We start from the raw sequence: 13,698 nt of genomic DNA on the forward strand, positions 1-13,698 counted from the left end.
ACTCCGGAAACACAAAGAGACAAATTACCCAGAACCGGAGGAGGCGATTGTCGGAGCGCGGAGATTTGGGGGATTACGAGTCCGGAAAATGTAAACAAAGCGAAGAGAGAGGAGCTGATTAATAGCAGACAGGGGTCGAGTATTGGGGTACAAGAGAGGAGCCCCCCAGAGAGGTGACAGGTGCAAAGAATCCGCTGCTACTCTGCCCACCACCTGGTTCATGAAGACAATGACAGAAAGGCAGTAAAGACTGACACACAAGAGGTGGATGAAGACTCTATAGGACAATGGGTCATTGGTATGAGGTCATGTGACTCCGCTGTTATCGGGGCGCGTCCAGTCCGGCCTGACCCGTTATCAGCATCCCCTGCATACAAGTGCAAACAAAGGGTTAACTGTAGAATCATCAAATATTTCCTTACAGAAGAGCAAGAATCCAGGGAGGAGATACAGATCACCCCCCAATACCTCTAAGGGGTATATAATAAGTAATATATAAGGGGTGTAAATAATACTTTATCCATAGGGAGTATAATAAGGAACTACAGCGCTGTCTATAGGGGGTATGTGATAATTCATTACAGCGCTGTCTATAGGGGGTATGTGATAATTCATTACAGCGCTGTCTATAGGGGGTATGTGATAATTCATTACTATATGGTATCATGTACATATAATACCTCATTTATAGAGCGGTATATAAGTAGAGGTGCATATAACACATTATCTGTAGGGGTACATAATAAAGAATATATATTAAGCACTATATATAGGGTGTATATGATAAGTCTATATTATATCAGAAATACATATAACGCTCTATGGGGGTGTAAACTAAGAGCTGTATATACTATGTTATGTATTGTGTACTCTAAGACATGTACGTGTTCAGCACTATATAGGGTGTATATGGTAAGCGAAATACATGAGTGATATATACTGCAGTATATAATGGGATATACATATATAATATAAGAGGTGTATATAATACTCCATCTATAAGATGTATAAGAGACTATATAGCATGTATATAATATGTAATAACAGGCGCATGCACTTATTAGTACATGAGAGGGCGGATACAAGAGGCGGTAGATATGGGCTACAGACGATACACTCGGGGGCGGAGTCTATAATAACCTGGCTCCGCCCTCCGCCAGGTTCAACTTTCGCTTTCTGGTCGCGCTCCGGCTGCAGGTGAGATCCGGGTCCCTGGGGGGCCACAGTGCGGGCCCGGCGGAAAGTCACGTGTTACCCGAAGCACCCCGCCCCCTCCACGAGCACGTGATGCCCCCCGACAACAACCACGAAAACTTTCCAAACTTCAGCCCAATGACGGACCGAACTCCCCAAACTGTATATAATGCCCGGTATACCCACACACGGTATATAATGCCCGGTATACCCCACACGGTATATAATGCCCGGTATAACCCACACACGGTATATAATGCCCGGTATACCCCACACACGGTATATAATGTTCTCCATACCATATATATATATAATGCCCCTACACAATATATGCAATGTCCTCTAGCCCGCACTCTGTATAATGTCCCCTTTACCCCTACACTGTAACTAGTGGCTCTATACCCCCTGCATGCTATATGACCTTTGTACCCCTACACTGTGTGTAATGTATCCTATCCTCCCCACTGGATATAATATCCTCTACACTCACATTATATATAGTCAGGAGTGTATATGCAACGTCCTGTATACCCCTATACTGTCTATATAGTCCTTTTATAATGTCCTGTATATAATGCCAGTTACCCGGATGCATGCTGTAGATAATGTCCTCTACACCCCCTGCACTGTATATAATGCCCTCTATACCCCCACACATTGCATATAATGTCCCTTAACCCCCCACTATATATAATGTACTGGATACAGTTTTTGAGTTGGGGAGTGAAACAGACATATGGGGAGATTATAGACAGTGTAGGGGATGCAGAGGGCATTATATATAATGTCCCCTATACCCGGACTGTATATAAAGTATTCTGTATCTCACAGTCTGTAAACAATGGCTCCTACACTCCCCACACACTGTATATAATGTTCTCTATACTCCCTACACTGTATATAAAGTCCTCTCCACACACCCATTGCATATAATGTCCTCTACCTTCCACAAACTGTATATTGTGTCACCTACACCCCCACTGTATATAATGTTCACTATACCCAACAATATATATATTCCCACTGTATATAATGTCTTCAGCACCCACACACTGTATGATGCCCACTACACCCCCTATACTGTATATAATGGTTACTATTCCTCCATACAGTATTTTTTTTCCTCTATACCTCACTTACTGTATTCAATGTCTTCTATACCCCCACGTGGTCAATAATATCCTCTTTACACCCAAAGGTATATATAATGTCTTCTATAACCCCCACATGGTATATAGAGTCCTCTATACGCCCTACGGTACATATAATGTCTTCTGCAACCCCCATATGGTATATAATGTCTCATACACTCCTCACACACTAGAATGACCTCTATACCCTCCACATGCTGTATATAATGTCCTCTACACCTCCACCCAGATACACTGTATATAATGTCCACTGAATACAGGGAGTTCCCCCCCAGTGGTAGTGTATAATCTGTATACACTGATCTCCCCCTAGTGGTGGCTATATATGCATGTATACAGGGATCTCCCACTACTGGTCACTGTATATATCTGTATGCAGTGGGCTCCCCCTAGTGGTGGCTATATATACATGTATACAGGGATCACCCACTACTGGTTGCTGTGTATATCTGTATGCAGTGGGCTCCCCCTAGTGGTGGCTATATATACATGTATACTGGGATCTCCCACTACTGGTCACTGTATATATCTCTATGCAGTGGGCTCCCCCTAGTGATGGCTATATATACATGTATACAGGGATCACCCACTACTGGTTGCTGTGTATATCTGTATGCAGTGGGCTCCCCCTAGTGGTGGCTATATATACATGTATACTGGGATCTCCCACTACTGGTCACTGTATATATCTGTATGCAGTGGGCTCCCCCTGGTGGTGGCTGCAGGCAGCAGTATTTTGTCATGTACCATAAACTGATGAATACCAGCAATAGCGCCTCTGCAGGACAGTATGTGAGAGTCAGGATTCCTGGGGTGAGAGAAAAGCAGAGACCTCACCCCACAGAACCATTAAATAGAAGGAGGGAGGGTGGAATCCCATGTCCCCCACCCCCACTCCTGACCAAGCAGCAAGGGGCGTACAAAGTTATTAGCAGTAGGGCTTCTGATATTTTGGACTTGTGCATCCTAATCTGATGCGGCCCCTCCCAGGGCTCACACCCCTCGCTGCAGCGCCTTGATAAAGGGAGAATCTCCCATATACTAAGACAATCCAAGTGCGAAGCAAAGAGGAACCACATTCTGTATGTATGGAAACGGCCGTCATGTGTGTGAATAATATATATATACTGCACAATACTGCTTCTCCTGTCATATATATATGTATATATATATATATATATATATATACTGCACAGTACCGCTTCTCCTGTCATATATATATATATATGTATATATATATATATATATATATATACTGCACAGTACCGCTTCTCCTGTCATATATATATATGTATATATATATATATATATATATACTGCACAGTACCGCTTCTCCTGTCATATATATATATATATATATATATATATATATATATATATATATATATACTGCACAGTACCGCTTCTCCTGTCATATATATATATATATATATATACTGCACAGTACCGCTTCTCCTGTCATATATATATATATATATATATATATATATATATATATATATATATATATACATACATACACTGCACAGTACTGCTCCTGTTACATATATATATATATATAGGTCGAGTGCGGCTCGCAGTAATATAGTCCTATAATGGTAGCGTTGTGATGTCATCGCGGCCGCGTGCTGTCGGTGTATAACTCTCCTGCTTTTCTCGGAAGGTATGGTGAAGTCCGAGATGGCGAAGCCTCTGCTCGGAGATGAGAGCAGCTCCTCCGCAGCATCGTGCGTCTTGTCGTGTGGCGACACTATTGGAATTCTGGGCACCGGAGACTTTGCTCGCTCGCTCGCCACGCGCCTCTTGTACTCCGGGTTCAAGATCGTGGTAGGAAGTCGCAATCCGCAGCGTAACGCCGCACTCTTCCCTGCTGATGCTGAGGTGACTTACCAGGAAGAGGCGGTGAAACGCGCGCAGCTGCTGTTTGTTGCGATATTCCGGGAACATTATTCTACGCTGAGCGCGCTGTCCGACGCCTTGTCCGGGAAAACGCTGGTGGACGTCAGCAACAACCTGGAGATCAATGTGAATAGTGAGTCCAACGCCGAGTATCTGGCGGCTCTCTTCCCACAATGCACTGTGGTCAAAGCATTCAACGTGGTGTCCGCCTGGGCGCTGCAGGCCGGTCCCAAGGACGGAAACAACCAGGTGAGAAAGATAAGCAGAGATGTTCATGTCACCGCTGCTCTCTAGTGAATGAATAGGCTGCATTAACAGTGATGTCACCGCTGCTCTCTTGTGAATAGATAGACTGCAGTCTCAGTGATGTCACCGCTTATGTCTCACGAATAATTGGGCTGCAGTTTCAGTGATGTCACCGCTGCTCTCTTGTGAATAGATAGACTGCAGTCTCAGTGATGTCACCGCTGCTCTCTTGGGAATAGATAGACTGCAGTCTCAGTGATGTCACCGCTGCTCTCTTGTGAATAGACTGCAGTCTCAGTGATGTCACCGCTGCTCTCTTGTGAATAGACTGCAGTCTCAGTGATGTCACCGCTGCTCTGTAGTGATTGGATAGGATGCATTTTGAGTGATGTCACCGCTGCTCTGTAGTGATTGGATAGGCTGGCCTCTCAGTGATGTCACTGCTGCTCTCTTGTGAATAGATAGACTGCAGTCTCAGTGATGTCACCGCTGCTCTCTTGTGAATAGATAGACTGCAGTCTCAGTGATGTCACCGCTGCTCTCTTGTGAATAGATAGACTGCAGTCTCAGTGATGTCACCGCTGCTCTCTTGTGAATAGATAGACTGCAGTCTCAGTGATGTCACCGCTGCTCTCTTGTGAATAGATAGACTGCAGTCTCAGTGATGTCACCGCTGCTCTGTAGTGATTGGATAGGATGCATTTTGAGTGATGTCACCGCTGCTCTGTAGTGATTGGATAGGCTGGCCTCTCAGTGATGTCACTGCTGCTCTCTAGTAAATGGATAGGCTGCATTCTCAGTGATGTCACCGCTGCTCTGTAGGGATTGGATAGGATGCATTTTGAGTGATGTCACCGCTGCTCTGTAGTGATTGGATAGGCTGGCCTGTCAGTGATGTCACTGCTGCTCTCTAGTAAATGGATAGGCTGCATTCTCAGTGATGTCACCGCTGCTCTCTAGTGAATCGATAGGTGGTATTCTCACTGTCACCGCTGCTCTCTAGTGATTGGATGGTGACAGATTATCTTCTCATACTCTTTGTACCTTGTTCCATGTAGGTCTTGATCTGCTCTGACAGCCCAGACGCTAGAAGCCGCATTGCCTCCGTAGGGCGCAGTATGGGCTTCCTTCCAGTGGACATGGGGGCACTGTGTGCATCTCGTGAGGTTGAGAACATACCCCTGCGGCTCCTGCCCCTCTGGAGGATGCCCTGTGCGCTGGCGCTCGGCCTCTTCATCTTCTTCTACCTGTATAACTTTGTGCGGTCCGTGCTGCACCCTTACCTGGTGGAGAACCGCAACGTCTTCTACAAGATGCCGCTGGAGCTGATGAACGTCACGCTGCCGTGTGTCGCCTACATCCTGCTGTCGCTAGTCTACGCGCCCGGAATCCTCGCTGCACTCTACCAGTTGCACAATGGCACAAAGTACAAGCGGTTCCCCGGCTGGTTGGACGAGTGGATGGTCCACAGGAAGCAGATGGGGCTGGCAAGCTTCTTCCTGGCAGCGCTGCACGCTGTGTACAGCCTGTGCCTGCCCATGAGGAGATCCGCCCGCTATCAGATCCTCAACGATGCCGTCAAACAGGTGCCCAGGGGCCGCCACATCCTGCGCAGTGTGGGGGAGGGGTCTATATAGAATCCATAACCCCGCAGTCAATGATTTACCTGTGTTTATAGGTGAAGAACAATGTGACCTCCTCATGGGTGGAGGAAGAAGCCTGGAGGATGGAGATCTACATCTCTCTGGGGATCATGGCGCTCGGAATCCTCGCCCTCCTCGCCGTCGCCTCCGTACCGTCTGTCGGCAACTCCTTGAACTGGAAAGAATTCACCTTCATCCAAGTAAGTCCAGTTCGTAGGGCACTTCTCCGCTTCAAGACAACATAGTACATGTGGATATCATAGTAGGGGCTCTCCTGTAGGGGGCCCCTATTAGGCAGACTGGGTAACTGTAGTCTTGTGTTGTGTGTCATACAGAGAGAGCATGCAGTCCAGGAGAATAGTGAGTGCAGCTCTGGAGTATAATACAGGATGTAACTCAGGATCTGTACAGGATAAGTAATGTATGTATACAGTGACTCCACCAGCAGAATAGTGAGTGCAGCTCTGGAGTATAATACAGGATATAACTCAGGATCAGTACAGAATAAGTAATGTATGTACACAGTGACTCCTACAGCAGAATAGTGAATGCAGCTCTGGAGTATAATACAGGATATAACTCAGGATCAGTACAGGATAAGTAATGTATGTACACAGTGACTCCTACAGCAGAATAGTGAATGTAGCTCTGGAGTATAATACAGGATGTAACTCAGGATCAGTACAGGATAAGTAATGTATGTACACAGTGACCCCACCAGCATAATAGTGAGTGCAGCTCTGGAGTATAATACAGGATGTAACTCAGGGTCAGTACAGGATAAGTAATGTATGTACACAGTGACTCAACCAGCAGAATAGTGAGTGCAGCTCTGGAGTATAATACAGGATATAACTCAGGAGCAGTACAGGATAAGTAATGTATGTACACAGTGACTCCACCAGCAGAATAGTGAGTGCAGCTCTGGAGTATAATACAGGATATAACTCAGGAGCAGTACAGGATAAGTAATGTATGTACACAGTGACTCCACCAGCAGAATAGTGAGTGCAGCTTTGGAGTATAATACAGGATGTAACTCAGGAGCAGTACAGGATAAGTAATGTATGTACACAGTGACTCCACCAGCAGAATAGTGAGTGCAGCTTTGGAGTATGACTTTTGACTTGGGATGCAGATGAGCCTCGTCTTGCGCTGTGGTAATTGTTTCCGATGGCCCAGGTTTGATTGATAGATCAGAATGTACTTATTTTAGTTTTGGCTCCACTACTCACAATTAGTGTTTGGTTAATTAGATTGCTAAAGGGGTTTTGTCATTTAAAAAAAAAAAAAAATCAAGACTTACCTATTTCTCCCCAGGCCAACTACTTACCACAACTTCTCCCTGCTGATCTCCTCCAGTCCCCCAGGTCGCCTCACCTCCGGCTGTCCAGATCCTCTTCCTCTTGTTATGATGCGTCCGTTCCCTCCATTCTTCTTCCGGCAGGTCAGTGTAGATTGTGTCACTAGAGACGTAACATTCACTGCCTAGCAAGGAATGCCGATCTATTACTGAGACTGAGCATGCACGCTCTCGCTGCGAGAGTTCATATACTATGGCAGAGAGACAGCATGCATGCACAGTCTCGGCAGCAGCTCGGAACTCCATGATGGGCTATGAACACTACGTCTCTAGTGACCGGGTACACTTACCTGCCAGAAGGAGTCTGCAGAGAATGGACACCGTCACTGGAAGGAGAAGAATCGGCCGGCGTGCGGCGAGGTGACCCGGGTGACTGCAGGAGCCAGGAGATCGGGAAGGAGAACAAGCTGTAAGAAGACTGACGGGGAGGAATAGGTAAGTATAGAATTTTTGTTTTCTAATGACAGAACCCCTTTAAGTCTCTTCCTTTCTCTGTTATCAGCCATTCTGCTGCTTAAGCTGTAAATGTGTTTCTTTGCAGTCTAAGCTGGGATTTGCAGCGCTGGTCGTCGGCACCCTCCACACGCTGACATTTGGCTGGAAGCGAGCCTTTGATTGGAGTCGCTACAAGTTTTACCTGCCGCCGACCTTCACCCTGACGCTGGTGCTGCCCTTCATCATCATCCTGGCCAGAATCGTCTTCCTGCTGCCGTGTGTAAATACAAAACTGATGAAGATCCGCAGAGGATGGGAAAAGGACAAGTGTGTGACCTTCACCGTGCCGGGCGATGCCTCCACGGAAGGTTCTAGTAATGTGTAAGTGAAGGGAGCAACGTCCAATACCGCGGGGCGCCATCTGCAACCGGATGATGACTTGCCTGATCTTATGCGCACTGTTAGTGGTCATCTGATATAGCCTTATTGCCGCGGTGTATGCAACTCTGTGATATGAAGAAGATGGCGGCAATGGAGGCGACTTACCTCTCAGGGAGAACCTGGACTATTGAGCTACTAGACACAAGCCAAAGAAATCTACAGATTGTAGAAGAGGAAACGCAATCGTTATCAGTTCTTACGCCGGACATTATATGTATCCAAGACGTCTTCACTCCCTTTCACTTTGTTACATTCTGTCATGTTGTGTCCTTGTGCCCCCCCCCCCCATTATTCTGCACTCGGTACCCCAGAATGACACAGTGACAACCCAATGTTACAAATCTTGTACATTTTTTAACAATGAAGAAATAACCTTTTCCCATTGACATAAGTATTCACACCCGGCGCTCAGTGCTTCGCTGAACCCCTTTCGCAGTGATTCTGGTCTTGGGGATGATGCCACAAGGTTAGCACAGCGGGATTTGAGGATTTTCTGCCATTCTTCTCTGTCAAGTTCGATGGGGGCCGTCTGTGGACAGCCATCGTCAGGTCTTTCCTGAGATGTTTGATTGGGGACAAGTCAGCGCTCTGGCCGGGCCACTCAAGGACATTCACAGAGTTGTCCCTAAGTTCCTCCTGTGTGGTCTTGGCTGGGGGTCTTAGGGTCATTGTCTTGTTGAAGGTCACTCTTCTGCCCAGTCTGAGGTCCCTTGCAGTCTGGATTAGGTTTTCATTGTACTTTGCTCCATTCAGCTTTCCATCAACCCTGACCGGTCTCTCCCTGTTCCCCAGCATGATGCTCCACCCCCAGGCTTCACTGTAGGGATGATATTGGGCAGGTGATGAGCGGCACCTGGTTTCCTCCAGACATAATGGTTAGAATTGAGGCCAAAAAGTTGCATCTTGGTTTCATCAGAGCAGAGAATCTTGTTTCTCGCACTCTGAGGGTCCCTTAGGGCAGTGTTCCCACCTCCAGTCCTCAGGGACCGCCAACAGGTCATGTTTTCAGGATTTCCTCAGTGTTGCACAGGTGATGTAATTATTGTCGGTGCCTCAGACATTGCCACAGGGGTTCTTACCATAGGATATCCTGAAAACCTGACCTGTTGGTGGTTCCTGAGGACTGGAGTTGGGGACCCCTGCCTTAGGGTCTTTTTGGTAACTCCCCCTGGCTTTCAAGTGTCTTTTACTGAGGAGGCTTCTTTCTGGCCCGTCTGCCATAAAGCCCAGATTGCTGGAGGCTGCAGTGATGGTTGACCTTCTGGAAGTTTCTCCCATCTGCACCCAGGATCTTTGGAGCTCAGCCAGAGAGACTGTTAGGTTCTTGGTCACATCTTACCAAGGCTCTTCTTCACCGATGACTTAGTTTGGTGGGTCGGCCAGTTTCTAGGAAGAGTCCTGGTTGTTCTTCCCTGTAAGCAGTATGGAGGCTGCTGGGCTCTTGGGAATTTTCAGTGCAGCAGAAATGTTACTGCAGCCTCCAGATCTGTGCTTCCACACAATCCAGTCTGAGCTCTGCAGGCAGTTCTCTCCTCCTCATGCCTTGGCTTTGGCTCTGATCTGCATTGTGAGCGGTGAGACCTTACATAGACAGGGGGTGTCTTTTAAAATGATGCCCAATCAGCTGAATTTACTACAGGTGACTCCAGTTAAGACAGAAATACCTGAAGGATGATCAAGAGAAGTGGGAGGCCCAGAGCTAAAGGTCAAGTGTTATACTAAAGGGTGGGAATACCTCACACTGCAAAATGTTAGGGTTTCATTAAAAAAAAAAATAAATGTACAAAGATTTCTCACATTCTGTTGTCAGTTTGTCATTATGGGGTATTGAGTGCAGAATGAGGGGGGAAAACCCAGGCCACGGCTTAACTAACGGGTCTGAAGACTTTCCAAATGTATTGTATAGCCACTTATCATCCATAGACCCCGTACTGAGCCCCCTGCGATGTCCTGAATAGGCGTAGAGAGCACAAGTGACGACTTCCCCAACCCTAGTAACACCCCCCAGACCCCAGGAATCGCCAAACGCCACAGGGTGGTCATAGATGTGATTCTTGCATGATGAAGGGTTCTGCAGCCTTCTAGACGCCTTGGCCTTGTCCATCCATGGATTTAATGCCTTCTACTATAAAATAGGGCAGGATTTGCATCCAGCATCGTCTCGTACATGTCGAAAACCAAAATATGTTGAAGAGACAAGTTTATTACGAGCTGCGCGCCTCTTAATGTGACGCATTTTATGTCATCCAAGCCAGCTGTGATCAGGCGTAGATTTGGGCCTACTACTTTTACCTATTTCTGGCATAAATTATAGTAAAGGGGTGGGTGGGGGTGGAGGCCACGCCCACTCCTGCTAAACCCAGCCCTCTTCAAACATGACAAAAGAACAAAAAGTCATAAATTATTTTCTATGCCAGAAACGTGTAAATGCTATAATAAAACATGCTGCCCGTTCTGGGCAGCGCCACTTATCAGATGGGTCATAAACTTGTCCCAGTAGAAGCCAATGAATGACATTTGCTAAAATTCTGCCACTTTGGGTTTCATTTCTTACCATTAAGATCTCTGTTTGCTGTCAGTGAATGAGAAACCCCTTAGTTAAATCAAGAAACTAGCTTTAAAATTAATCTATTAACCCCGTAGTTACCAGCCCAGTGTTTTTAGGTCCTGCCTAAATGGGCTTTAATCCCTGAGGACGTCAAAACATGCCTCCTGTGGGGATTAAAGCCACGTGGGCTCTGGATGTGACAGCTCCATGCTGTCGGTGCCCGTGGTAGCCAACGACATGGAGCTATAGCGGGGAGTCTTCCCCTTCAACGCATGCGCAGAAGGTTGGGAGCCCCAGTAAATTTGAACTCTCCTGAAGGTAGGCAGGAGATGGCACCGGGGATCTTGGTGACCGATCCCCGTGGGCCCGTGATCGCGCAGAAAAGCAAAAAAAATTTAGTTTCACCTCACCTCATGGATTTGATCCATGAGGGGAGGTGAAAATACTCACCCCCATCCTCCATGATCTCTGGCAACGACATACAGCTGCCGTTGGCTTCTGCACATGCGCTGAAGTGGCGCGCATGCGCAGAAGGCCGGAGAGCCCGGCAAATTTGAAATTCCCTTGCACCCGGCTGTCAAAGATAGGTGAGTGGAGGGAGAGGTGACCGGGGATGACTGCATGCGGCTCCCGGTCACATGATCACCGTTATCCATGGAAAGTTAAAAGGTTGAAAAAAAAAAATTTGAAAATCAAAAATTTCTTCTCTGCTTACGGATCGTATCCGTGAGGGGCGATGAGATTACATGCCAAGGTCCCCGCATTTGTCCCCCAAGGGGATCTTTATCCGCGAACCTTACCCCGGATTTAGTGCATAAGCCCGTCAGCAAAATGGCGAACGCATGTGCAGAAGGCAAGGAGTGCCCGGGAAACTTAAAATCTGCCTGCTCCTGGCTACCGAAGGTAGCAGACAGCCTGGAGAGGTCACGGGGGACCGCGGTATGGTAGTATGCGGTTACTGGTCACATGATCGCTGTTATGCAATGCATAATAGTGATCACACAAAAGCTTTTAAAAAAGTAGCAGTTTCATCTCCCCTCACTGATGCGATCATTCTCCATGGACCATTCTGGTTTCTGCGAATGCGTCCGCCGGCAAAATGCCAGACACATGCGCAGGAGCCGGGGAGCCCAGGAAATGTTACATTTCCTTGCTCCTGGCACCCGTTGTAGCAGCGGTTCCCGGTCACGATAGAAAGGTAGCGATTTACCTTAGGCCGGTCTCACACGACTGGATAGAAATTATGGATTCCACATGCGTAAATGCATTGGATTACACAATTCCGCCCACATTAGCGGGTTAGACGTACGTAATCACTCACAGAAAACAGATGTCCTATTTTACCGCGGATATCCACAACATAGAGCCCATTGTGCTCTACAGTCGCGGCTATACCCACAGACCCGCAGCTACATTGTGTACAGGCTGCGGGCACCCGCGTCATCACTAAGCCACAGCGCAAGAAATATACAAATAAAGGTGTACTGCGCATGACCGCCTATGTGAGTAGGCAGTTATGCGCAGTACATTACGCGGCCGTACGCAGGGTCACAGCTGGGATCCGCTGCTGGCCTCCGCAAGCAGATCCCACATCCGGCCGTGTGAACCCAGCATTATTCAGACCGCTACCTGTAATCTGTAATTTACAAGAAGCCCCGGGAACGCTCGCCTTCATGCAGTTCCAGGAGCAGCTTGTTCAGCGCCTTCTGTGTGAGACCGCCGCACCTCCGCAAGATTACGGAGACTCACAGAGCGCCACTTTACACCCCATCCCTGCCGCTGAGGTCACGAAATACCCCCCAAAAAAGGAGGAGGAGGAGGGATACCCGGTTTTATTGCCCCATGTGCTCATCCCAACCAGCATCTGTAATTACCCCCGTTTCCAAACAAGCCACACAGTTTACATTATTACTTTTATTTAAGATGGGGGTGGGGGTGGGGAATTTTTAGGGAGTCAATTTTTACTCCGCACAGGTCAGCAGTGGGGCCTGGAATCCAACGGGTGTTCCCTCCATTATAGCCATGTGTCCTGTAAGTAGATTAGGGCCACAGTGGGTATATTTCTGAACACGGGACAAACAGGGGTATCCATTTTGGGGCGACCGTCTTCATTCCTATGTACACTGTACAAAAACAAAAACCTGTTTTTCAATTGACACAATTGCCAAAAAAATAAAAATCGTAATTATTACCTTCTGCTTTGCTTCGATTTATTCAAAAACTGTGGGGTCAAAATACGCAGTACAGCCCTAGATGAATTTGTTAAGGGGTCTAGTTTTCAAAATGGGGTCATTTGTGGGGGTTCTCCATCGTTTTGGCCGCTCAGGGGTTCTATAAGTGGGCAATGGGGCCTAAATCTCCTTCAAGCAAAATGTCTGTTCTGAAAGCCTCCAGCTGCTCCTTTCGGTTTGGGCCCCGTTGTGCATCCAGACAGAAGATTAGGGCTTGGTGTAGGAAAACAAAAAGTTTCCCTCAAAATGTTGATAATCAATGTTAAATTAGTACGTCTCCTAAATGGTTAAAAAAAAAAATATTTTCAAATGTGCGTCCAGAATAAAACAAATGAAATCTACATCTTATCAAAAATTTGCCTAGTATGTTTGCACATATTTGATATATTACAATTGAAAAGGTGAAAAAGTGACTGAAATTTTCCCAATTTTGGCACTTTTAATAAATATACACAAATTCATTGGACTATTTTTTACCACCTAAATGAAGTACAATATCTGGCAAGAAAAACAATGTCAGAATCACTGGGATATGCAAAACCTTTAC

The 13,698-nt window shown here is 46.8% G+C and overlaps 1 protein-coding gene across 2 annotated transcripts; it reads left to right on the forward strand.

The window, feature by feature from the left end:
- The first annotated feature begins 1,150 nt into the window (after positions 1-1,150).
- Positions 1,151-13,111, forward strand: STEAP3 (STEAP3 metalloreductase). 2 transcript variants are annotated; one of them, XM_066575255.1, is made up of 5 exons: positions 1,151-1,197; positions 4,009-4,493; positions 5,549-6,076; positions 6,169-6,333; positions 8,038-13,111. In XM_066575255.1, exons 2-5 carry the CDS (start codon positions 4,011-4,013, stop codon positions 8,314-8,316), a joined length of 1,455 nt encoding a protein of 484 aa, XP_066431352.1. In that variant the 5' UTR covers positions 1,151-1,197; positions 4,009-4,010; the 3' UTR covers positions 8,317-13,111. The 2 variants fall into 2 exon arrangements, with proteins under 2 accessions (XP_066431352.1, XP_066431351.1); XM_066575254.1 differs by lacking the exon at positions 1,151-1,197 and adding an exon at positions 3,382-3,427.
- Positions 13,112-13,698: the final 587 nt, after the last annotated feature.

The sequence above is a fragment of the Eleutherodactylus coqui genome, chromosome 8 (assembly GCF_035609145.1).
Source record: "Eleutherodactylus coqui strain aEleCoq1 chromosome 8, aEleCoq1.hap1, whole genome shotgun sequence".
NCBI classification, from domain to species: domain Eukaryota; kingdom Metazoa; phylum Chordata; class Amphibia; order Anura; family Eleutherodactylidae; genus Eleutherodactylus; species Eleutherodactylus coqui.

Bases quoted from the DNA above. Each gene is read 5' to 3' on its own strand.
- STEAP3 (XM_066575255.1), top strand. From the start codon at position 4,011: ATGGTGAAGTCCGAGATGGCGAAGCCTCTGCTCGGAGATGAGAGCAGC. The intron at 4,494-5,548 runs GTGAGAAAGATA...TGTTCCATGTAG, and splicing joins CCAAGGACGGAAACAACCAG to GTCTTGATCTGCTCTGACAG. The intron at 6,334-8,037 runs GTAAGTCCAGTT...GTTTCTTTGCAG, and splicing joins AAGAATTCACCTTCATCCAA to TCTAAGCTGGGATTTGCAGC.